The sequence below is a fragment of the Perognathus longimembris genome, chromosome 13 (genome assembly GCF_023159225.1).
Source record: "Perognathus longimembris pacificus isolate PPM17 chromosome 13, ASM2315922v1, whole genome shotgun sequence".
NCBI classification, from domain to species: Eukaryota; Metazoa; Chordata; class Mammalia; order Rodentia; family Heteromyidae; genus Perognathus; species Perognathus longimembris.
Window position 1 is genome coordinate 639,170 of NC_063173.1, and position 24,382 is coordinate 663,551.

Sequence of the window (24,382 nt, forward strand, 5' to 3'; positions counted from 1 at the left end):
TCCTTCCTTTAGTCTTGAAAATTCTGGGCACTATTCTACCTGCAGGAGTCACAGGTCCCCGTCCTGGTGTGTGTCTCCAGATGGAACATTCTGAATAGGGGTGGAGAGATGACACCCCCCCCCAAATGAACCAGTCTTCTTAGGAGCGTTGCAGGAGGGTGGGAGGAGGCCTCACTGGGGGCCCACCTGGCTCCGGCCATCCCCAGCACAGTCCTCTGCGGGTGTACTGGGCCCACACATCACTGCTCCCAAATGGACTCCACAGTGTAGATGACAAACTGCCTCCTCCTCCTGTGATTACGTTCCTTGATACGTAGTAAGCACTTAACAAATGTTTTGAATGAGTGCATGAACCAATGAGCTGGGTGACAGTGACTCACGCCTGTCTGTATTCCTAGCGACCCAGGGCGCTGAGAGCTGAGGATCACCTTTCAAAGCCAGCCCTGGGAGAAGAGTCCGTGGGACTCTTACCTCTAATTAACCAGAAAAGGCCAGAAATAAAGCTGTAGCTCCAGTGTCTGAGCACAGAGTTCAAGCCTCAGGACTGGAAAAAACAAAAGGAATCAATAAGCTTGAGGCAGGGAGTGGAGGGTTGGAGCGTAGCAGAGTCGGTGGCCTGGCCACCAGGCTGAGCCTGGGCTGCACAGCTCAGCAGATGTCAGGAAGAAGAGTAAGACAGATTGTGCCAGACACCGTCTGCATAGCACCCAGGACAGAACCCCCACACTCCTGCCTAGCGAAAGATCTCCAGTCCATCCCAGGAGATCACTGTACTGATAGTAAGAAACCCCAGTCCCTCTCACAACCCAAGTCCACTGTATTCAGAACATGAAATGCATGCTCCATCTTGTCACTTGCTAACCACCTGGCTGAACTTCCCTGGACGCTCTAGATTAGAGATGGCTCCTGCGTCCCAGGGAGGTTTATCCTGAGCGTCCCTGCCCAACTCCATGCCCAAGGGCAGCACGTCAGCAGTGTGAAATCCATGGCTAGAGAATGGGCAGGTGCCACCATCCTGCCACCTCCCTGGTTTTCCAAAGGCTTGGTAGTTTTCCTGGTGCACCACTGGTCCCAGTGTACCACTAGGGGTTGCACAAGTAAAGAAGGGAAGCTCCAAGCCCAGAGTCCCAGGGGGACAGTGCTGGTCTGTGGTGGGCCCTGTGGAACAGGAGCTCACACACCCCACCCCACCCACACAGCACACCCACAAATACCACTGCCATGCACCCCACATAACCACAACCCCACACACATGCACAGTTCACACTCTACAGAGACACACACACGTCTCCCCGCTACCCCTCCGCCCAGCAGAGCAGAAAACCAGAAGGAAGCCAGTCTGACTGCACTCTCTCACGTCTTCCCTCCCGCCTCGCCCTCTGAGGGGTTCCCTGTCCCACACTCCTCACCTCCAGCCCCCATGGAGGACGATCTCCAGACTCCCCCGAAGAAACACCCAACCAGGCCCTGCCTCCACCCCCATCGGTGCCATCTCTCAGAAGCTCCCGAGCCGAATCAGCCTCTGCCTCCTCCCAGAGCCCGTGACAAGCACTGTCCGGGGGAATTTTCCACCCACCGGACCACCGCAGCTGCCACCAGATACGGCTAGACCCAAATCACCAGTTAGACGCTACCTAATCCCACACCCACCAGCGATCTGGAGACCCCTCAACTCCCCAGACAAAGCACAAACTTCCGCCCCACGCTGCTCCTCCCCCGTGCTCACGGCCCATCCCAGAGGTCTAGGACATACGGGAAGTGCTCAAATGGCATCTCAGAGATCAAGGAGTCACATGCAAATCCTATACAACACGGACAGACAGCCACCGCTTCCTGGAGAGGTAGCCAGGAAGTCTTACCCCATTCTCTGGAGGGCAGCCTGAGAGTCGGCGCAGCCCCGGGGCCGGCCCAAGACGCAGCAGAAGAGGCGGTCGTCACCCGGGAGGCTGGGGTACACCGTAAAACCCAGCCCTGGGCGCTGCAGACGGCAGCCAGCAGGCCAGGCCAGCCCTGCAGGCCGCACTCTCCAGCCCCAAGTTAGGGGTCAGTTACAAAGAAAAGGAAAAGGCGTTCCTGACACACGTCCTGTTTCCTCTCCCTTCTCTGGGCTTCTCGGGCCATGGAGGGCGGATGTCTCTGGGCTGGCAGCCCTCAGCCTGTGAACAGACTGCCAACAGTGAGGGTCTTCCCGGACCTCTGCATGTCAGCGCCTGAGCCCCATAGAGACAGGCTCACTGGCCCCTCAAGGCCCCCTCCCGGCCCAGGGGTGCCTCGACCCCTTATCCTCTTGCAGGTCTTCCCACACCTCGCCTGCTCATCCGTGATGAGCCACAAAGTCACCTCCTCCGGGAAGCCATCCAAGTCACCCCCACTTGCTAACATCCTCTGTCTTCCCTTCCCATTGCCCAGCTCACAAAGTGCCTACTGTCCATTAATCAGGCAAAGGAAAGGACCCAAAACAGAGGCCATCAAATGGGTTTTCTTGAGAGACACACTAAACAAGCCTCTTGCCTCAGATTGGGTGTTCCGATGATGGAAGTCAGTCAGGTCTCAGAGATCTCTCTAAAGGACATGACCACCACGCCTCCATCAGACCAGAGGCTCCTGCTAGACAAAGGTCGTGCCTCCTTTCTCAGAAAAGAAGCCGCCCGAAGACAAGAAGAGGAGGGTCCCTCCATGTGACAAGTGGTCCCCAGGGACCAGGGCCATGTTCTCCTTCACAAGTGGGCCCCTCTCCCAGAGAACAGGCCACATCTCTCCCTCAGACCAGGAGCTCCGGAGGACGCAGGCCCCACCTGTCACCTCCACAGCGCTTCCCAGAGCAGCTCAGTCTACGACGCAGAGATGGGTGCGAGTCTTGCCCACACCTGTCCTGGCACAGAGCCCTGTGCCAGCTCCCACCCACACCCTCCATGGAACTGCAACACTTAAGACGGCCATACAGGACTGGGAAGAGGTCAGCGACTGTCCAGTTAGAGCCATCAATTTCTGCAGGAATGTCTATGAGGAAATTGGGGTGGGGGGGAACCTGACAAGAAGAAGCACAGGAATGGCTGTGCACCCAACTCAGACCTCGATGCAACCAAATGTGGGTCTTGGGTAGGTCTCTATGCCACTTATAACACCCTCCCTATCTCCAAACCATTTGGTGCCCACCCCTGGCTGCAGTGACACGAAGCATGCGGGAGTGGCCCTTCCTAAGGCCTCTGTGGACAACACGGGCCTTCCTGGGTGCCAGCAGAGCCTGGGCCAAGTAAGCAGCTGCCACAATGGTCTTCCCTCCTCACACCAGCTCCAGGGAGCTGCTGTTAGTTAGCATCAATCCCCAAAGTGCTATGCTGACTCTTTTTCTTTCTTTTTTTGAGGGGGCTAGGGAGTGGGGTGGTTGTGGGGCTTGAACTCAGAGCCTGGGCACTGTCCCTGAGCAATTTTGCTCAAGGCTAGCATGCTACCACTTTGAGCCACAGTTCTACTTCTGGTTTTTGAGAGGCTAATTGGAGATTAAAGTCTCATGGGGACTTTTTCTGCCCAGGCTGGCTTCAAACTACCACCCTCAGATCTCAACCTCCTGAGTAGTAGAATTATAGGCGGAGCCACCGGTGCCCAACTCTTTGCTGACACTTTTTATGAGCTCAGCTTCCCCCAGTCTGGGGGCCAGGAGCAAGAGTCAGAAGTCTACTGTCGACATATGGTCCAATATCGACATTACATTTAAAGCCCTAGGCGAACTTTCTTGGGCGTGACCACGTGGCTACTGTATATGTTCTTGATACAATGTATATTGTATATATATATGTCTACCTGACCTAGAGAAGAGATAGAAAAACAGGACTTAAGATATCACAAGACATGTACACATTGCCCTACTATGTAACTGTACCCTTTTTGCACAACACCTTGTCAAAAAATTTGTGTTCAATTAATAGACAAATAAAAAAAATGATGAGAAAAAAAAAACGAGTCAGAAGTCTAGGACCAGGGATCCAGGCCACAGTGTAGAGGTTTAAATCAGGTCAGGCCCTAAGAAGAGGCCCAAACCAACCCACCGTGGAAATGTCAGGTGAGCATTTACTTGCTGAAAAGCAACTTGCTGGACTCTGAATTTAGGTATGTTTTCCATTCCCCACCTACCCACCCCGGTCCTAGACCAGGACTCAAACTTGGTACCTGATACTTTTACTCATTGGCTAATGATCTACCCACTGAGCCACTATTTTTGCGCCAGTCCTACCTAAGGCTTGAACTCAGGGCCTGGACACCATCCCTGAGCTTTTTTTGCTCAAGACTAGCACTCCACCACTTGAGCCACAGCTCCACTTCCAGCTTTTTGGTGATTAATTGATGGTGAGAATCTTACAGACTTTCCTGCCCAGGCTGGCTTGAGTAGCTAGGATTACAGGCATGAGCCACACGTGCCCAGCAACTAGGTGTGTTTTCTTACTAAGAATAATAATAATATCATTATTACTATTATTATTATAACTTATAGATGAATGCTTAACATAAGCCAGGCAGCATTCAAATCACTGCACCAACTCAATACTTACTCACAAGAGCCCTAAAAGTAAGTTGTTCTATCAGACCCATTCAACATATGCCCGCTTAATATATTCTCCCCCCTCCTCTGCTCTCCCTGATTCTGGGACTTGAAGTCAGCACTTTGTACTTGCTAAGCAAGCACTATCTTAGGTCATACCCCCCAAACCCTTTTGCCTTTTGTTTCTTAATTTTTCAGATAGAATGTCCAGCTTTTTAACTGGATCAATCTCAGACACTGATCATCTCATCTCTGCTTCTTGATTAGCTAGGATTATAGGCATGAACCAGAAGACCCAGCTTGATACACTTTTCACATCATCAACTGGAAACTAACATTCAGATAGTTTAAACAATTGATCCAAAAATTGCAGGGCAGGAAATAAAAGAAGCTTAAACCTCCCACTTGATAAATTAAGGAGTAAAAAAGGAATGGGGGAGTTTAGTCAGAAAGCACTTGCCCAGCATACATGATGTCCTAGATTGAATCCCTAGTAACACTCACACACACACAAATTATTAATCATGTTTCTGAAATTTAAAAACATACCACTTTTCTTTTCAGTGGCACCGGGGTGTGTGTGTGTGTGTGTGTGTGTGTGTGTGTGTGTGTGTGTGTGTGTGTGTTGTGTGTGTGTGTGTGTGTGTGTGTGTGTGTCCCAGTACTGGGGCTTGAACTAAGGGCTTTTCATTCAAGACTGGTGCTCTACCACTTGAGCCATACCCCTAGCAAGAATTAGATACTATAGCTGTCATTGGTGGCTCACACCTGTAATCCTAGCTACTAACGAGGAAACAGGAAAATCTCTGAGACTCACATCTCCAATAAACTGCCAAAAAGCAAGAAGTGTTAGTTAGCTTTGGTGTGGTTTGGGGGGGGGGGGTTGGTTTTTTTAGGAAGGAGTCAGGAGAAGAGTACACACAGAAATGGAGGGAAGCTGGGTGAACAAACGCAGTCATGGTATTCAGTAGACAATATGTAAAAAATGAACTATGAGGGGCTGGGAATGTGGCCTAGTGGTAGAGTACTTGCCTCGTATACATGAAGCCCTGGGCTCGATTCCTCAGCACCACATATATAGAAAAGGCCAGAAGTGGCGCTGTGGCTCAAGTGGCAGAGTGCTAGCCTTGAGCAAAAAGAAGCCAGGGACGGTGCTCAGGCCCTGAGTTTCATGCTCTAGGACTGGCAAAAAAAAAAAGAACTATGCAACTTGTGAGCAGGAACTGGAGGGGAAAACTGGGGGAAATTAAAGGAAAGGGTGACACTGTTCAAAAAGAACTGTACAATACCTTAATAACAATAAAACTATATATGTCTAAAAACTGGAAGTAGAGCTGTGGCTCAAATGGTAGATAGAGTGCCAGGCTTGAGCAAAAAAGCTAAGGAACAGCATCCAGGCCCTGAGTTCAAGCCCCAGTACTGCCACACACAGGGAAAAAAATTTTTAAAAAGATACTTTAAAAAGACAAATTAAGGGCTGGGAATATGGCCTAATGGTAGAGTGCTTGCCTTGTATACATGAAGCCCTGGGTTTGATTCCCTAGCACCACATATACAGAAAAGGCCAGAAGTGGTGCTGTGGCTCAAGTGGCAGAGTGCTAGCCTTGAGCAAAAGGAAGCCAGGGACAGTGCTCAGGCCCTGAGTCCAAGCCCCAGGACTGGCAAAAAAAAAAAAAAAAAAGGCAAATTAATCCTAGTTATATTCCAAACCGAACACATTCATGATTGGACACACTGTGGTATAGTTTAAGATTAAGAGAGCTTCTAAGAGAATAGTATTCCAAGTGCAAGCTGCTTGCTTCTCAGGTTCTTAAAATCATATTGTCTTTTGAATAATAATATTTGAGTAATTTTATTAGAAAAATTATTCAGAAAAAATTAAATCTCACAATAATCATTATTTTAGGATTGGCTATAAGTATTTTCTCCAGAGGTTAGGTCCTTTACAGTCAAAGGGTCATTCCAGTTGGGAGGGAAAAACTGGGAGAAAATGTAGGAAGAGGTAACATTGTTCAAAAAGAAACGCACTCACTACCTGACGTAGATAACTGTAACCTCTGTACATCACACCTTTACAATAAAAAAGTAAAAGGTAATCCCAAGCTACGTGCTCATGGCTCATGCCTATAATCCTAGCCACTCAGGAGACTGAGTTCCTGAATTGCAGTGCAGAGCTAACTTGAACAAATCCTTGAGATTCAATCCAATTAACCAGCAAAAAGTCAGTAGTCACAGCATGGCTCAAGTAATAGAGTACCAGCTGTAATCAAAAACAAAAAGCTGAGCAAGAGGACAAGGTCTTGAATTCAAGCCTTGGTATGGAGAGGTGGGGGTGGGGGGAGAGACAGGTCTGGGGGAAAGGCATCGTTACAGCTTTCTGCAAGTGAGCCCCACTGTCACCAGCTCGTAGAAGGCAGTGCCAGCCCCTAGCTAAGCCCCCACGCCTCCCCCGGTCCCCACTGCTCCCTGTGCTCTCGAAGGTGGCCTGGAAGGCCAGCCGTCTACAAAGGAGTGGTCAGCAGCAAAGAGCTAGGACAGCTCAGCGGGTAGGCCCACCTGCGCTGCAGGGAGCCCCAGGGAAGGGGGCTCCAGCCCACCTCCTGGGCTGCTCCTGGCATCCTGGGTGAGATCCTACAGCTTCCCTAGTGGACAAGACCCCTCCCGGTGTCTGTCCCAGGGGCACGAGTGCCTCCAGGTCAGGGACTGGGCATAGAGAAGACCGTTGCAAAGGAGCTAAGGACACCAGGAGGGAGGGGGCTGGCCCGCAGCAACACAGCCCAACGCTCGGGCTGTCTAGAGTATGAGATGAGGGCCTAGCACAGAGCTCCAGCACCCCAGCTGGGCGGCCGGGGGCAGGCCCTGGCCCTTTTGGCTACAGCTGGCTCAGTGAACTCAGGTTACCTCACCAGAGCCTGGGCTGCTGGGAGGAGACAATGGGGATGAGGAGTTCTGGGGAGATGGAGGTCCATTGATAGGGCAAGGCTGAATTATCGAGCAATGAAGAAATGCATTTCCATTACTTCCAAGAACACGCCTGTCGAGGAGGTGGGTGCCATGGAGCAGGCCAAGAATGGTATGCCCAGTCAAGCAGTGAGCAAGGAAGTGCTCCTCCAAACCCTTCCTCAAGCCACTTGCTAAGACACGCCCATGCCACCCCCAACCTTCCACCTGCCTCTTCTGTTGGCGATGAGGGGCCAGGGGCTGGAGGAGAGGCTTCCTCTCATCAGGAATTGTTCAATTGCCCCTGCTTAACCAGAAGCCCGTCTGGAAGGACACCCCAGAGCCAGCTCTACTTCCCTCACCTGGAGATGGAAGCAATCTGAAACCCAATCCTGAGAGAGCTGTTCAAGTGGCAAAGGATGGGGAAAAGAGCAATTGGGAACAGGAGCAAGATCACCACCACCACCCCTGGATACGTGAGGGGGGTGGCACAAGTCACTCCCATGGTGTTGAGGGACAGAAGCGCCTCACAGCTCTTCTCCACAGAGGTCTGCGGTTGAGGGCAGGGAGGGAACTGAGAAGGGAAAGCCATGTGCCTACAAGGGACTGGTTTTCAAGGTGGAGAGCCAGAGCTGAGTCCTGCTCATCTTGACCATGACTCAGAGGAAGGGTACTGGCTGTGCAGGTCACCACAGTGACCTTGAACATGCCTCCCACACCGCAGGGAAGACAGACGTGTCAACCAATGACTAGCCTACCAAGGGCACCAAGGAGAGGACTGTTAAGAGGATCACAGTGACTGGAGGGGGCAGCTCCCCTCCCCTCGGATGGACAGAGGCCGCTGAGAACACACCAGAGGCTGGTGGCCCCTGGGCTGGGATTTGAAGATGAAGTCTGCCAGAAGTGAGAGTGTGGGAGGCAGGACACGCACGGCCTGATCTCACAGCACACACGTCCACAGTCTCTCACAGGAAGCCAGGTGCCAGGGCTCACACCTGTAATCCTAGCTACTCAGGAGCCTGAGATCTGAGGACTGCAGGTGGGAGCCAGTGGGGGCAAACAATGAGCAAAGAGCTGGAAACAGGCTGGGATGTAGCTCAGTGGCAAAACACTTGCTAATAATTTCAATGTCCTGGGTTCAATCTTTGGTACCAAAAAGAAAAGGATTAAAAAATACATTATTTAAAAAGAAAAGAAAAGGCTGGAACTGGAAGAGAGCAAAGCAGGGGGTGACATTATCTAAAAAAGAAATGCACTCATTACCTGACTTACAAAACTATAACCCCCTCTGTACATCATCTTTATAATAACAATTTAAAGATCTATTTTAAAAGTGGAGGATAGAAGGTGTGGTTCAAGTGGCAGAGGGCCAGCTTTGAGCAAGGAGAAGGAGCAAGAACTTGGAAGCCCTGAGCTCAAACTCAGGTACTCACACCAAAAAGCAGCCAAACAGAAACCTCTTTCATTCTAGTCTCTTAAACCCCACAAGCCCACATTAGTGTCCTTAAACCCCCCCAGTCTCACACACACTGCTGTTACATCAGGCAGTGTGACCACACACACACACACACACACACACACACACACACACACACACGTGTGAATAAGACTTGCAAGTCCAGGAAAGGAAGCCGCTGCACCCAAGGGCAGGTGGTGACTGGTGTCTGAGCGGATGGGGGAGGGGCGATCCTCAGCTGAGGTAGCAGGAGCTCCTCCTGGGAAGGCTGCTCCCCATTTCCAGCCCTGATGGTCTTTTGCCCCTCCTCTCCTTCTCCCGTCCTTACACACTCCTTCACCCCTCCGGCCCCAGAGCCTGTCAGTAAGGGTCAGCTCAAGGGAGCAGGTGGCAGGCAGCAGAGGTGCAGACCAGCACGTCGGCCTGGGGCAGACTTCTCCCAGTGCAGATAACCTCGACCTCTCGGCGATAAATCTGCCCTCCCTTTTACCACTGCCTCCAGCCTCTCCCATCCCTTTCCTCCACCTCCTGCCCTGCCTACCCTCCCTCAGGAGCAGTGAGCTCAGCCTTTCCCATCAGCCTCCTAGGAATGATGGGAAGTGCTTGGGGCCAGGAACTGAGAGGAGGCTGCCCGCGGGGGGGGGGGGGGGGGGGGGGTTGGGGACTCAGGGTATCCAGAGCTGAGCTCCAGTCGGTGCTTCCTGAGCACCGGGCCAGATGCAAAGCCTTATCTGTACTGCTACACTTCTGAAGAGGGTGGGCAGAGACTGTGGGAACTGGTAGGGGCTCACTTTACAGATGGGGAAACTGAGACCCAGAAGAGGAGGGAAGTGAGTGCCAGGAAGTGATAACCATATCCCAGACACCCATCAAGGCTTCACATTGCTTTTTCTTCTCTGGGTGGTAGTAGGATTTGAACTCAGGGTTTCACATCTGCTCAATTTGTTTGACCGGTGGTCTACCACTTGAGCCACATGTCCAGCCTGGCATTTTGCTGGTTATTTCAGAGATAGAAGACTTTTCTGTCCCAGCTCGATTCAAACCAGGATCCGCCAGGTCTGAGTACGGGTGTGAGCCACTAGTGGTTGTTTCACTTAACTCACAACTACCCTGCGAGGTTGTGTGGTAGCCTGAATAACATCCCGGGCCCCCAGTCCTAACCCTAGGGGCTGTGACTAGGTGTGCTGAGAGACATCGGATGGCACTAATGGAGGCCGGGGCCAGGAGCCACGGAATGCAAGCAGTGTCTAGAAGCAAAGGTAAGGGATTCTCTTCCCCCTGAGGTCTCCAGAGGAATGCAGAATTCCATGGAGGAATTCTGACAAATGTGTCACTAAGATGACTAATCCAGTCTTCCAGGTGAGGAAACTGAGGCTCAGGTTTCTGCCGTGACTTCTACACTCCTCCACCCTAACACACAGAATACTGGAACTTCTGTGAAGTCCTCAGCTTGGCAGCCCCGCTCAGAACGTACGGCCAGGAAGACAGTGTAAGGAAGAGGCAGGATCCACAGCTGCCGGTGAGGTTGAGAGCGGCAGGCAACTGAGAAGCTGAGCTTTGGGTTTGCAGGAGGCTGGTTATCGTGATTTAGCCCTTCCAGAGCCCAACGCCAAGTCCTGCTCTCCTGGCCAGGTCCCAGAGGAAGGGGCTTGGCTTACATGCCAAGTGTTCACAGGATTAGCTAAGATTAAACAAAATCTCCCATTATCGGCCTTTGAGCCAGCAAGAATCCCTAGCAGGAAAGCTCTTTATCCTCCAGCGTGGCTGTGGAGGAAAAGGCGTTCCCAGGGGCTGTGACCGGCCCACGTTCTCCTCAGGAACAGGCAGGCAGCGGACTGGACGCTACTGCACGAGTGACCGAAGACCAACACTGCGTAACTGCCCCAGGCATGTTCTCAATCCTCTGGACTCAAAGAAGAACACAATCTCCCCACCACCACCCCAAGACCCTTCAAAACCTGGCCCGGCCCACCCTCTGGCCTCCTCCACTCCCCTACATTCATACAGAACTCTGTGGCTCCTGGAATCACCAAACTCCTTCCCATTTGGGGGTCTCCCAAGATCCCAGCCCTACCAACCCTGGGGCCATGGGCACACAGATGGGAGAAACCACAGGCTCCAGCCACCCCTTCTTCCCCATGGGGGAAGAGAAAGGGTTTGGGGATCAAGGTCAGTCAGTGAGGCTGGGCTGGGAGGACCTACACCTTTAAAGGCCCCAAGGCCTGCCCCTTAGAGGCTAGAAATTTCCAGACACTTCTCCATACTCCATGATATAGAGCTGGGCCCTTATAGAATATCCCCTCCTCAGGGCATGCACAGGGACAAGGAGACCCAAAGACCCCTGAGCCCCTCTGTGTGCCTAAGGGAATCAGCACTCATGTGAGCAAGAGCCAAACCTCTCTGATCCTCATATCTACAATGGCAATAACACACCTTTCTTCATGAATGTGTTCCCCAGGCTTAAGCATGGTGAAGCCCAAGGAAAGTGAAAGCTCCTCTTACCATTGAGAGAGCAGGCCAGGACCTGGGACACTGCAGTCCCAGTCAGGGCCACTTCTACCAGCCCACACTGTGGTAAAACCTTACTTTTACCCAGTAGGCCAGGAGTGGCGCTGCATGCCTGTAATCTCGGCTGAGGGAAGTGGGGGTGAGAGGATCTTGGTCTGAGGCCAGCCTGGGCAAAAGAAAGAAATCTTACCTGAAATGAGTAAATAAATAAATAAAAGCAAAAAGAGACTGGAGATGAGTTTCAAATTGTAGCACATTTGTATAGCATGTGCAAGGCCCTGGGCTCAATCCTCAGTACTAAAAAGAAATTAAAAGCAGAGCTAAGCAAAAGGAAGAAAAAAGAAAATCTCATGACACACACACTGCAAACATTCATGACACAAGCCCTGGAGCCCTAGCAGGGCTGGGCTAGCATTTATACTCTCCAGAGAGAGCCTGGAGATCAAAACAGTGACTATTAGACTACTCCCTTCTCTGTGATCTAGTGCAGTAGATTCAATGTGCCCCTGGGCTGGGCCCCCAGGGGTCCCCAGGAGAGCAGGGCCCACAAGCCGTCTCCAGTTGCTGCTTCTGGACGACCAAAGCCTTTGGTGCTCAGCTTCATTTTCCTGACAATTAAGGGGAGGCGGCGGTGCCAGCACTTGTCTGTCAGGGCAAGCTGGGCTACAGAAACTCCAAACACAAAACGGATTTCCCAGCTTCCAAATGGACTTATCACACGGCAATGGGAATGGTCTATTCACAGAGCACTTCCGGTGGCAAGTGCTGTTCTGAGTCTCCCGTGAAGCATCTCACGGAAACCTCCCAGCGTCAATGCGAGGGATGTTAGTCTACTTCACATAAAAGGAAGCCAAGTTTCCAGACGCTAAACCGTGTGCTCAGGCCTCAGCTAGCCAAGCCACCCTCCTGGCTGCTCCAGCTCTTCTACAGCAGTGCAGGCTCAGTCGGGTCTTTTGGGGAGGGAAGAACCCTAGACCAAGATCACAAAATCACAAGGTCCGGAGACAGCCTCTCGGGGCCTCCATCTCCGTCCTCCCCAGGTCCCCAGTCTCACCTCACCTCAGCCTCCCTGGAGGCTTGGTATTAATAACTGTAACTGCGGAAATAACACCCAGTGATGCTGGCACCTCTGCGCGGACAGCGCCAGCAGAATTCACATCCACAACACCTCTGATGGCTGCCTCGGGTGAGCCCAGCTCGGTCCGGCCCTGCACTAGGCCCTCCTCTGCCTGCACTGCTCTCCAGAGCAACGGCCCCCTGCATATCTCTTTCAGGCAACCAGGAGGCCATGTCATGTATGACGGCCATGGAAACCCCAGAGGTGGGCACAGCACGGGCACCTGGCCGCAGGAAGTTGCTCCACACCAGCCAGTGCCAGGCACTGCACTGAGCTATGCTAAGCGTCATACTTGGTCCTCACAATGGCTCACTCTCAAGCACAGATGAGACTCACAGAGGGAAAGGTTGCAGGCCAACTAACTGGAAATCCACCTGGGCCCAGACTCAGAACAGCTACACAATTGTGGGTCTTCATGCAAAATGAAGACAAGGGGCCCTGTGTGCAGCGGTCAGGACATAGATGACAGGGCATTAGACCAATGGGGAGCCGTCCAGAGCACAGGTCCCAGGCAGCTCCCTCCCTCCCTCCCCTGAAGCCTCACCGCCTCAGCACCCAGGTGTCCCGACCCCAAGGCCAAAGCCAGGCTGTTTCTCTTTGCCGCTCAGGGCACAGGTCTCACAGACAGCAGGTTGCACAGGAAGCAGCGGTCAGGTCTCCGATCTGGGCCTCTCTTGTAGACATCCTCCCAATTGATGTGGGGGAGCCTGGGAATCTGTACTTTTAGCGACTGCGTTCCTTTTTATGTCTTTCAGTATGTGTGCATGCCAATACTGGGGCTTGAACACAGGCCTGAGTGCTCCCCCTTAGCATTACCACTCAAGGTTGGCACTCTGTCACTTGAGCCTTACCTCCACTTCCAGCCATTTGCTGGTTAATTATTGTTAGAGATAAGAGACTCTCACGGACTTTCCTGCCCAGGCTGGCTTTGAACCACGATCCTTAGATCATAGTCTCCTATAGCTAGGAATACAGGCATGAGCTACCAGCACCTAGCCTACTGGCTGCATTTCTAAAATAAATGCTGATTTCTTGGCCCAAGACACTGAGGACTGAGCCATGAGGCCTGAGGAAGCCCAAAGAGCGAGTGTTCCGGCCTCAGTCCAAACAGCCAGCCCTGTAAAGGAAGAAGGAGAAAGGAGACTGGAGTGCAGAGAAGGGGAGGAGGAAAAAGTTGAACAGCACAGGTGACCTTGTTCCCATTTCACAACGCCCCAGCCAGGTAGACTCTATTCTTACTGTCCAGGCAGGCACAGAACACAAGCCAGTCATTTCCCCCACATTGTGCACATCAGAGTTTAACCTGGTTCTGTCTTACACATCAGCACCATCCTACTTCCATCACAGCTGGCCCCAGCAGGTCCCGGATACACGAGCCTCCTGGCCCCCTGCCCGCCTGCCTGCCTGCCCTCCCAGCACTGAACTGCAGCACAAAGACCTGGGGCCCGCTGAGGAGGCTAACTGGTGGTATCATCTGGCCGGGCAGGGTGTCCATTCTCAAATCACAGCCCTTCTTTCCAGCTTTCCCTGGCCACCTCCTCCCATACATCCTAAGTATCTTGTGCCTTTACCCTTTGCACAAGGCTTTCCAGCCTTCCCTCCTTGCCTTTCTGCCCAACTCTTACTCATCCCTTAAAACCCAGTTCAGCTCTACTTCCTCTGGCAGGTGCTCTCTTAGGACTGTCTACCGTGGCTGCTCCATCGTGGCCCCTCTGCTTCCCTGACAGCTCTTGCCACCACCTATCCCACAGTATACGCTTAGCACCTGCAATGGTGGCCACTTAGGAACCTCTGCAGGAGGGGGGGGGGTGAGAGGAGGCAGCCACTGAGGGTCCCCAACCTCTGTCCCTAGGCTGAGTGGTAAGGCTGGATGCTGAGGTGCCCCCCCACCCCGCAAACGACTCCCCAAGGGGGACAGGGCTGGCTATGCACCTTTTGGCTGTGACTCCCGGGCAAACAGAGGCCCCGAGGGGGAAGCATGAACTCAAAGCCCACTGAGAGCAGCTCAGGAATGGCCTGCAGCCTCTGCTCCCGGGGCAGAAGAGAAAGAAAGGAGGAGCCTTTCTGGGGTGAGAAGGAATGGAGGGCTGCTCCGGAAAGCCACAGGCCCCAGAAGCCCCAGGAGGAGGGGATGGCTGGTGCCTGCCCAGGGCTGGAACAGAGCCAGGTTGGCAGAGGAAACATCTTGAGCGGAACCAGGAGGAAGGGAGGAGGAATGAGGAGGAAAAGAGGCAGACACACAAACTCCTCAAACTCCTCGGCCAACACCCCCCCCCACCACCACCCCTGCCGCACCCCCTCCCCGTCCAACCAACCAAAACAGAATCCCCAGTCCTGTGGGGGAAAGGAAGGGGGGCAGCTTGGGGCCCAGGGTGGGGGGCACATGGCCCTGGGGCAGAGCCTCTAGACATCTCCAGGGCCAGGGGGATTTCACCTAGTCACTCCTACTCCTCAAGACCCCATGCAGGTGCCCACTGCTTCTCAAAGTCCCCAGCCCTGACCCCTGGGCTGCAACCCCATTGTTGTCTTCTCCATCACCCATATACACCTTCACACACACACACACACACACACTTTTCCTCCTGACCCTCATATGAGCAGGTGCAGACACCCAGGCAGGTGAGGAGGGAGGAGGGGAGAATGAAGGGTTACAGACTCCGTGATGCTGAAGGGAAGATGTCAGTACAAGACCCAAGGAGGATTCTGTGGGAGAGAAAAGGAGCGTCACCATGGTCAGGTGACAGTGTGTGTGTGTGTGTGTGTGTGTGCGCGCGCGCACGTGCACGTGCACGCATTCGCTGTCACCACTGGAGGTGGGTGCACGACAGTGCAGGGGTGATGACTGAGGACAGCAGTGGGGAGGTGCAGATAGGCTGACAGAAGGGAGGAGCAGCAGCCCCTAGAATCAAGTCTTGTCCAGGATCACTGAGGTCACATCCAGCCTGAGTGGCCCTCCTCTCCAATTCCCACCTTGCCTGCTCAGCTTGCCAGTCCCCAAAAGATAGTCCACTCCTCATCGTTAAGTTCCAGCAGACAGCGCGGGCCATGCCAATCCAGGCTGGTGGGTTCCGTGACCCCTACTAAAGCCAGATGTGGCCCAGGCACCATATCTGGGCTTCGTAGTTGCCTTCCTCAGCTCCTTCAAGCACATCCCAGCACTTCTCAGAGCCTTTGGGGGCCTCTGAGAGCCCTTCTGGGTCTCACAGCCCCAGCTTATCTGGACTGACCTCGTCAGTACTCACCCCTGCAGCAAAGACCCCAGACTCAACGAAGGCTTGTTCAGCTCCAGGTCTGGAGGACAGAACATGCTACAAAGCTCCTGAGAGCTCAGCCAGCCTGATGGCCCATGACAGGTAGGGAAACCAAGTCCCAGGTTCCTTCAAGCCTAGCACCATCGCCAAGCATTTGAAAGGCTGGGGAGGCAGCGCCTGTTCCGAGGAGCTGAGTCTCCTGAGCAGCTGAAGCTGCAGGTGCGGTGAGGAGGAGGGTGATGCAGTGCGGGGCAGCAAGCTGCCTCCTCTGCCAGGATGTCAGGAAGCTCCTGACATCAGAGCAGGCACTGACTCATGAGTGCAGCTGTGTCCCCAGGATCCTGCCCAGGGCCTGGCTCGGCGTGGGGATCCAGCAAATGAACAAATAAACAGAAAGGTGGATGAGATAATGACCACAGCTACCAGGCAAGTCTTACTTCGTGCCACTTTACAAATATTAACTCATTTAATCCTCAGGCAAGCTTTGAGAGTCCCATAATCAAAGATTAAAATCCCCACAATAAAAGCTTTATTATCTCCCCCCCCTTTTATAGCTGGGGAAACTCAAACAAAGAGGATAAATAATAATCTGCGAGGGCCAGACAGCTTTGGAGCCTGTCAGTCTTGCTTTAGAATGGCTATGGTTTCAGGATGATCTGAGTGTGAACCAAAGGTTGGTCTATTGGAAAGTTGGTCCTGGGTGTAGAGATGTTGAGACCTAGAGGAGATGAAATTGGCTGGGGGGGGGGGGGGAAGAGAGAGAGAGAGAGAGAGAGAGTTCAGTACAAACAGAAACTGGGCTCCATTCTCAACACCAAGAAAGAGAGAGAGAGGGGGTGGGGCTGGGCCAGGTGCTGATGAGAACTTAGTGACACTCAGTACTTTCACAATGTTGTACAAAACCTCAGCCTCTATCTGACTCCACCACATATCCATCACTCCAAAGGAATCCCTTACCCACTAAGTAGTTTCTCCCCAATGTCCCTTCCCCCCAACCCTTGAAAACCAACACTGCCTGCTGTCTGTCTCTATAGATTCCTCTGTTCTAGAGATTCCATGCAAATGGTCTTTCATAATGTGACCTCTGGTGTCTGGCTTCCTTCCCTTAGCATAGCGTTCTCATGGCAAGCCTACTTTATAGCTAAAGTATAACCTACTTTATCTCATTTCTTTTCCCCAATTGATTTTTTGTGAATTGAATTTTTTTCTCAATTGACTATTTTGTGGCATGGTTACACCAGTTTATTAGGCTACAGTTCCTACTTTGTGCGATCATGAACTCAGCTACTGCTGGCTACTCTTCCCCTACTGCTGTGGAGGAAGGACTCCTGTTCCGTTCCCACTCCCAGAAGACAACCCTGAGGGTCCTTTGAGGTACAGGTGGTAACCTGGGCCAAAAAACACTTGCCTCCCAAATGAGATGCTCTCCCTTTTATAGCACCCACACTTCACATCTTTCCTGAGCCCAGGGAAGGTGCTAATGACATGGTGTGAGTAGCTCAAGCTGAGCTTCAAACTCCATTACAGCCTTCAAAGCCCAAGGGCTTCAGTCCCACCCTTAAGGACAGCTCCTGCCCCTCCAGAAGGTTCCAGGAGTCAGGTCCAAGGGCCAGGCACCTCCATGTCTAGTGGGCCCAGGCTGTGGTGTCTAGCTCTTTTCCTCCCTGAAGAGAAAAGGACGGTCCCCAGCAGGTGGCTCCAGAGATCTGCACACTAAGTCCAGACAGCAGGAATGGCTGGGCTGGAAGCCAGCAGAAAAAGCACAGAATTCAGAGCCCTGAGGGCCATGGGAGCAGCTTGTCAGTGAGGGGTTCCCATGCCAGTCTGTGCCTTCGCCACTCAATCCTAACTACCTCAGGAGTCCCCACTACCTCTTCCCCAGAGTATACTCAAGCCAGGCCTTCCCTGGGCCATCCATCCCCAAAGCAGGGCTCCGGTACATGGGCAGAGCATCCTAACCTGAAAACCCAAAGTTGTCAGCATCAACAGGATGCCAGAGGGGCTGGGAATGTGGCTTAGCGGTAGGATGCTTGCCTCATACGCACCAAGCCCTGGGTTTGATTCCTCAGCACCACATGAATAGAAAAAGCTGGAAGTGGCACTGTAGCTCAAGTGGCAAGAGTGCTAGCCTTGAGCAAAAAGAAGCCAGGGACAGTGCTCAGGCCCTGAGTCCAAGCCCCAGGACTGGCAAAAAACAAACAAACAAACAAAAAACAGGATGCCAGAAATGGAAATCCCAACAAGATCTCAGATGTGCCAGTGACTATCACATGATCAAACTACCTTAAAATGATCTTCTCGGTAGAAGGTGTGTATCAGACACACACGGATGGCGGCTTAAGGTGGGACTTGGGTCCTATCTCATTAGTATAAGCAGATAATACCAGGTCTGAAATGTGGAACATTTCTAGTCCCCAGCATGTCAGATAAAGAACATTCAACACAGAATTCCAGATCCTCTGGAGTAGCATGGGTCGATCACCCAGAGTCCTTAGGTTGAAGACTGCATCTCTTGGTAGAATGCGTTGGGGCTAGTAGGACCACCATCAGGACAATGGTCACAAATAGTCGTGAATGCAGGACAACTTAATGATTTATCCATTTCTGGGTTGCTGGTTTTATTGCTTTGTTTTGTGGTCCTGGGGTTTGAACTCACCTGTGCACTAACTACATGCTGTGTGGCCTTGGACAAATTGCTTAACTCGGCTGAGTCTCCACTTACTCATCCACAGAGAAGTGCTGGGTTTCCAGCAGAACTGGAAGGTTGGAAAACACAAAGCACCTCAGCTCAGCCCGGAAGGAAATTGTCAGTCCCACCCTCCCCACCCTAATCTGGTCTCTTTGGGGTCTTAAGGCTAGAGGGATGAGCCCAGCCCCTAAGCTGTCCAGGGGCTGGATATAAATGTTTATGCCAAGCCCAGCCTCCCAGGAACAAGTTATTTGCTTGGCTTGTAATTAATTGCAGCAGGCTGAGCTGGGTAATAAACTCTGGCGTGGAAACATAAACAGTGTGCACAGAGCTCCACGTCCATTGTGAAGCCAGGAGAGAGGGTCTGCCAGGAATGGAATGTTCTTCCCTTTCTCCTCCCAGTCAGAGGCCGAGACAGAGGTCAGCATGGAAGGAGCCTTGGAGGTTGTGAAAAGCTGCCGCTGACTTCATAGTTCCTTGTGGTAGGCAGGAGGAGCACTGGACAAATGAGGCTCTGCTCTCTGCCCAATTCTAAACACCAGGAGCCCCAGGCAGGAAGAGCAGAGGCGGGGAGGGCTTGCCCCAGCCAGAAGGGGGCTGGGCTAGAAGAGGAGCCAGGCCCGACTGGCTTCAAGGAAGATAAGAAAATGACAGTCATGTGAGAGGCATAGCCAATGCCAGGCCGGGAACCCGGTGATGCAGGGGTGGCTTGCATTCCAGTGGGGAGAAGCAAATGTCAGCGCTCACCCAGGGGTGGTTTGATGACTTGGCTGCTGTGGGCTCAGAAGAATAAAGACACTTGTCTCCAGGGCATCACAACTATCACTGTACCCTGCTGGAGTTCTACAGAGCAAAAACCACACAGTGGTCCTCTGGCAGAAGCGCGTAGTAGGTATGGAAGTAACCAAGGCTCCGGGCAAAAGAGAACATACTTTTAGGTCTCCGTGGATAAACAAAACCCAGCCCTTCTTGAAGGGGTGCAACCAAGGGGGAAGGAGTGAGGCAGACAAACAGCTAACGTACGACAGAGGCTAAGGAGGGCTAGAGGGCCTGCTGTGTGCCAGGCACTTTGCTAAGCCCTGTGTTACCCACGAAGCCCTGACCCAATTGTATGGGGGAAGAGATAGTACTTCATGCTCCCCCCCACCCCCACGGTGCCAATTCTGAACTCAATGGCTTGCTCTGGCTGTTTGGAGATGGAGTCACTCGGGTACTTCTGCCAGCTTCCTAAGTAGCTAGGATTACAGGTGTGAGCCACCAATGCTGGTTTTATCACCCTATTTTTAAGATAAGAAAAACAAGGTTCAGAAAGATTTTGTAGCCCTCTTATGGCTACTAATATGACAAAGAGTAAGGATGGGTTTGAAACTAGCTGATACCCCAGCCCCCCATTCCCTCCTTCTCCTTCCACACATGCCCTGGCCACCAAGTCCCCTCCCCGATCTCCCTGCAGAGGCCCTGGGACTGGGGAGGGACAGGAACTAGGCTGCTGCTGCCACCACTGCCCCTTTCCCTTCTCTGACTGCACAGCAATGCACCCCCCACCCCGGGGGCATTCAAACAGGAAAGGTCAGCTCAGCCTGCCCAGGAAGCTTCTCAAAAGCACAAACCACCCAGGTTCCTCACTCAGACCCAGTCCAGACTGCCACCTGTGTGAGCCCTGCCCTCACATTAGACCCTCCCCAGGCCAACTGAACTCCACAGCTCAGACACGTACACACACACACACCCCTTTACCCCAGGCCCTGAGGAGGTGGCTTGGCGCAGAACAGACTCCATCCCAGTGGCCCCGGAAACCAGCTCCACCTGTGTTGCTCACTCTTCTGATTAACCCAGGTCACTCCAGATCATTTCATCCGTACCCCAGTACTTCAGCCTTTCCAAGTGGTTATCTTCTCTATTTTACAGATGAGGACTAGTGGGCACTGACCCAGCCAGCAGAAGGAGGGAGCTCAGCTGGGCCCAGAACAGACTTAGATGCCCCCAAGACACTGCCTGAGCAGTGAGGGGCTCTCCTTAACAACTGTCCCACCACGGACCCTGAGCTGCCCGACAGAGGACCACCTCCTCCACCAGGGGAGTAAAGTGGGGAGGGGAGATAGCTAGGCCTGGGTACATGAGTTAATAGAATCTGGAAGCCAACTTACTACATGTAGGAACACCAAAATACCTTCCGTTCACAGACCTCGGGCAAGCCCAGGGTGGCAACGGGACACAAGGTGAAGTCTTCTGGACCAGGCGCTGAGGTGAGGTGAGTGGTAAGTCCGCCTGGGGGCTGGAGGAAGGGCCCAGAGGCGATCGAGCACAACCCGCCTGCACAAAGGCCCTGCCCCCAGCCCACCAGACAGAGGAAGCTCCCGACATTCCTTCTTCTGGGCCTGGGTCCCTGCTACGAAGCCCATCTTGCTGTGGCTTCTGAAGCAGCTGAGCTCCTCCCAAATCCAGGCTGCCTCCCCCAGGGAGCACCCAGAGAGTCCTAGGTGGTCCTGGAGCTCCCTCCTGCCCTGCAGGTGACAGGCCCGGCCCCTCCCACTCTCCTCCCCCCTGCCTGGAACCCGGGACGTCCCTGCTGAGAAGGCCTCATCTAACAGTGTCGACATGCAGTACAGTTTACCTAGAGTTCCACAGGACCCAGCTCCCTCTCACCACAACCCTGGGGGTTGTGCTGGGCAAGCTTTCCTGTCCCCACTTTCTAAGATCATGAGTGACACTTGCTTGGCACCAACGATGGACTAGACACACCAAAGAGCTTTGCACGTGTGACATCTCCCAGATACCCGACGGAAGGACTGGAACCCTATGGAACACAGTGAGGAACTAACTGAGACGTAATTTCTGTTGTGTATCTGTCTGTTTGTGTATGTCTGTGTCAGCAATGGGGTTTGAACTCCAGGCCTCAGACTCTTCTTCCTTAGCACGCTACCACTTGAGCCATATGTCCATTTCAGCTTTTTGCTGGTTAATGGGAGTTAAGAGTCTCATCGATTTGCGCTCCCAGGCTGGCTGTAAGCCACTGCCCTCAGATCTCAATCTTCTGAGCAGCTACAATACAGGTATGAGACACCAGCATCCGCTGAGGCCTTACTCTCAGAGCCTGCTGGCCTGGGCAAACTCAGCCTATAAGGGACAGACAATACAGAAGGCACTCAGCAGACATGCCAGGAGGCCGTGCGTGGGCAAATGAGAGGCCTCCAGCTACAAGGCAGGCAGAGCAGCAGCTGGGGGCTCATTATGGGCCTCCCAGGGAAAAAGCAGAAAGCAACCATTGCTTTGGCTGGGGACACACAGGACAAAGAGCTTGAAGCCTGGAGCAGCAGTCTTACACACTTGGGGCTCGTGTCCTCCCTGCCCCGCCATCATCTCACTTCTTGCACCTTCCAGGCCCTTCTGTCACCTCCTCTCTCACAAGGCCTCATCTAGGCCCATTCGCCTGGCCCTGTGCTGGCCCCACACTAAAATGAATCATTGTCATACCTAGTCCACAAGCATTCATGGAAAACACAGCATAGGATAACTCACAGTCCCCTTACACCCAGGACTGAGCTGACAGCTCTCCTAAGGTGTAAGACTGACAAAGACCCAGGAGAACTAAAAGGGTTGTTCACCTGAGCACGTGTGTACCTGCCCTGGCTGGGCACTGAGGACACACTGGGCAACTGGACATGGCGTCCATCTTCAGGAATCTTCCAGCTGAACGTGGCTATTACTCAACAGGAAGCCCCTGCCACAGCCACTCGCCCCTTCACACACAGGACCAACACCACCATGAGTTTATTGTCGCCTCTAAGATATGCCAAAGAGGGCTAGGAATGTGGCTTAGTGGTAGAGAGCTTGCCTAGCATGCATGAAGCCCTGGGTTCCATTCCTCAGCACCACATAAATGGAAAAAGCTGGAAGTGGCGCTGTGGCTCAAATGGTAGAGCGCTAGCCTTGAGCAGAGAGGTTCAGGGACAGTGCCCAGGCCTTGAGTTCAAGTTCCAGGACTGGCAAAAAAAATTGCATATATATATATGTATATATATATATATATATATATATATATATATATATGTGCCACAGAAACAAAGGCTCAGAAAAGTGACAGGTCCTTTCCAGAGCCGTAGAGCTAAAAATGGCATGTCAAGACTAGAACTCAGATCCAATGAGAGAGAGAAAGGAAAACTCAGCTCAGCAAGGACATGCAGGGAGACAGGAGAACATCAAGACATGCTCTATAAACTCGTTTTGGCAGCCTGTGTCTCTATGCCACGGCTGCTCAGCAAGTATGTGAACAAAAGGAAGAGGCCGAGTATTGGTGGCTCCTGGCTACTCAGGAGGCTGAGGCCTGAAGGCTCAAGACTCAAAGCTAGAACAGGTATACAAATCCAAGAGATTTTTAACTGGAAAACTAACTAGCAAAAAGCCAGAAAACGGGCTGGGAATATGGCCTAGTGGCAAGAGTGCTTGCCTTGTATACATGAAGCCCTGGGTTCAATTCCCCAGCACCACATATATGGAAAATGGCCAGAAGTGGCTCAAGTGGCAGAGTGCTAGCCTTGAGCAAAAAAGAAGCCAGGGACAGTGCTCAGGCCCTGAGTCCAAGCCCCAGGACTAGCAGAAAAAAAAAAAAAAAAGCAGAAAAGGAGTTTTGGATCAAGTCATAGAGCACCAACTATGAGGAGAAAAAACTGAGAGATCACAAGTCCTTGAGTTCAAGCACCGGTTCTTCTCTCTCTCTCTCTCTCTCACACATACACACACACGTGTGAGCGCACACGTGTGCAAAATAAGTCCCCAAGATTCCATCTCCAATTAACCAACAAAAAGCCAGACTGGAGGCATAGTCCAAGTGGTAGAGTGCCATCAGAGAGCAGTAAAGCAGAGTGAGAGCAATAAACTGAGTCCAAGCCCTGCCCTGAGAGAGAGAAGCCCAACCCTCAGCTTATAGTTCCCTTTTTAAAGTCAGTCTCCTCTTGCTTTCTTTCCATTCCAGGAGCAGGAAGGAAGTGGGAAGAAGGAGAGCACTTCTCCTTTGGATCAGCAGCTCAGGGCTCACTTCCTCTGGGGACTTGCCTGACTCACTTTCCACCAACCTCCCACCCCACTGTGCCAGCCGCTATCAAGAACTGAGAAAACTGACCGGTCAGCAGCCAACTGCAGTACAAAGTGCCACCCGGGGAGCCTGCAAAGTGCTCAGGGAGTGGAGGAGGGCCCTCCCTCGCCCTCCGTCCCGTCTGCGAGGGAGGGAGCACAGAGCCCAGGGGAAATTCCATGCCCCGAGCAGGTGCCCAAGGCAATTGTTCTACCCAAGTACATCAAAGTATCTTTAACTTCAACCTTCGTACATATGAAAGATTTCACCTACCAGAGGAGGAAAAAGACCAACTTGAACAAAGGTACAGAGGTATAAGAAGTCCAGTGTCTGCTGAGAACTAGCCAGTGTTGGCTGTGTACCATCTAAAAGACAAAGATCAGGCTCAGTATGGTGGCTCACACCTCTATTCCCAGCTCAGAAGTTGGAGATGAGTAGGATTGCAGTATGAGGCCAACCTGAGCAAAAAGACAGCCAGACCCCATCTCAACAAATAGTCCAGAGAGATGGCTCACACCTAGACTGGTAGGAGGCAGAGATAGGAAGACGGAGGACTAAGGCTGGTCCTGAACAAAAAGGCACGAAACGCTAAGCAAATAAGCAAATGAATGAATGAAATAACTAAAGCTAAAAAAAAAATAAACAAAAAGGGCTAGAGATTGGCTCCAGTGGTAGAGCACAGCAAGGGCAAGGAGCTGAGTTTTAACCTCAGTAAGTGTGTGTGAACTGTCCTGTGGAGAGGAGGGCAGTTTGTCAGACTTCAAACTGGTAAGGACATAACCAAGTGTGTGTTTCAGAAAGGAGGGATGGGCC

The 24,382-nt window shown here is 52.5% G+C and overlaps 1 protein-coding gene across 5 annotated transcripts in view; it reads right to left on the reverse strand.

The window, feature by feature from the left end:
- Arrb1 (arrestin beta 1) overlaps positions 1–24,382 on the reverse strand; it is a 70,221-nt gene that overhangs the window by 31,758 nt on the left and 14,081 nt on the right. For 2 of the 5 annotated variants that reach the window (XM_048361073.1, XM_048361072.1), the window contains exon 1: positions 1,410–1,498. The exons of 2 other annotated variants lie outside the window; for them this stretch is intronic. In XM_048361073.1, coding sequence (XP_048217030.1) covers positions 1,410–1,492 — 83 coding nt within the window. In that variant the 5' untranslated portion in view covers positions 1,493–1,498. Of the gene's footprint in view, positions 1–1,409; positions 1,499–1,859; positions 2,037–24,382 lie in introns of those variants that run through there. One more of the 5 variants, XM_048361076.1, reaches the window with a different exon arrangement.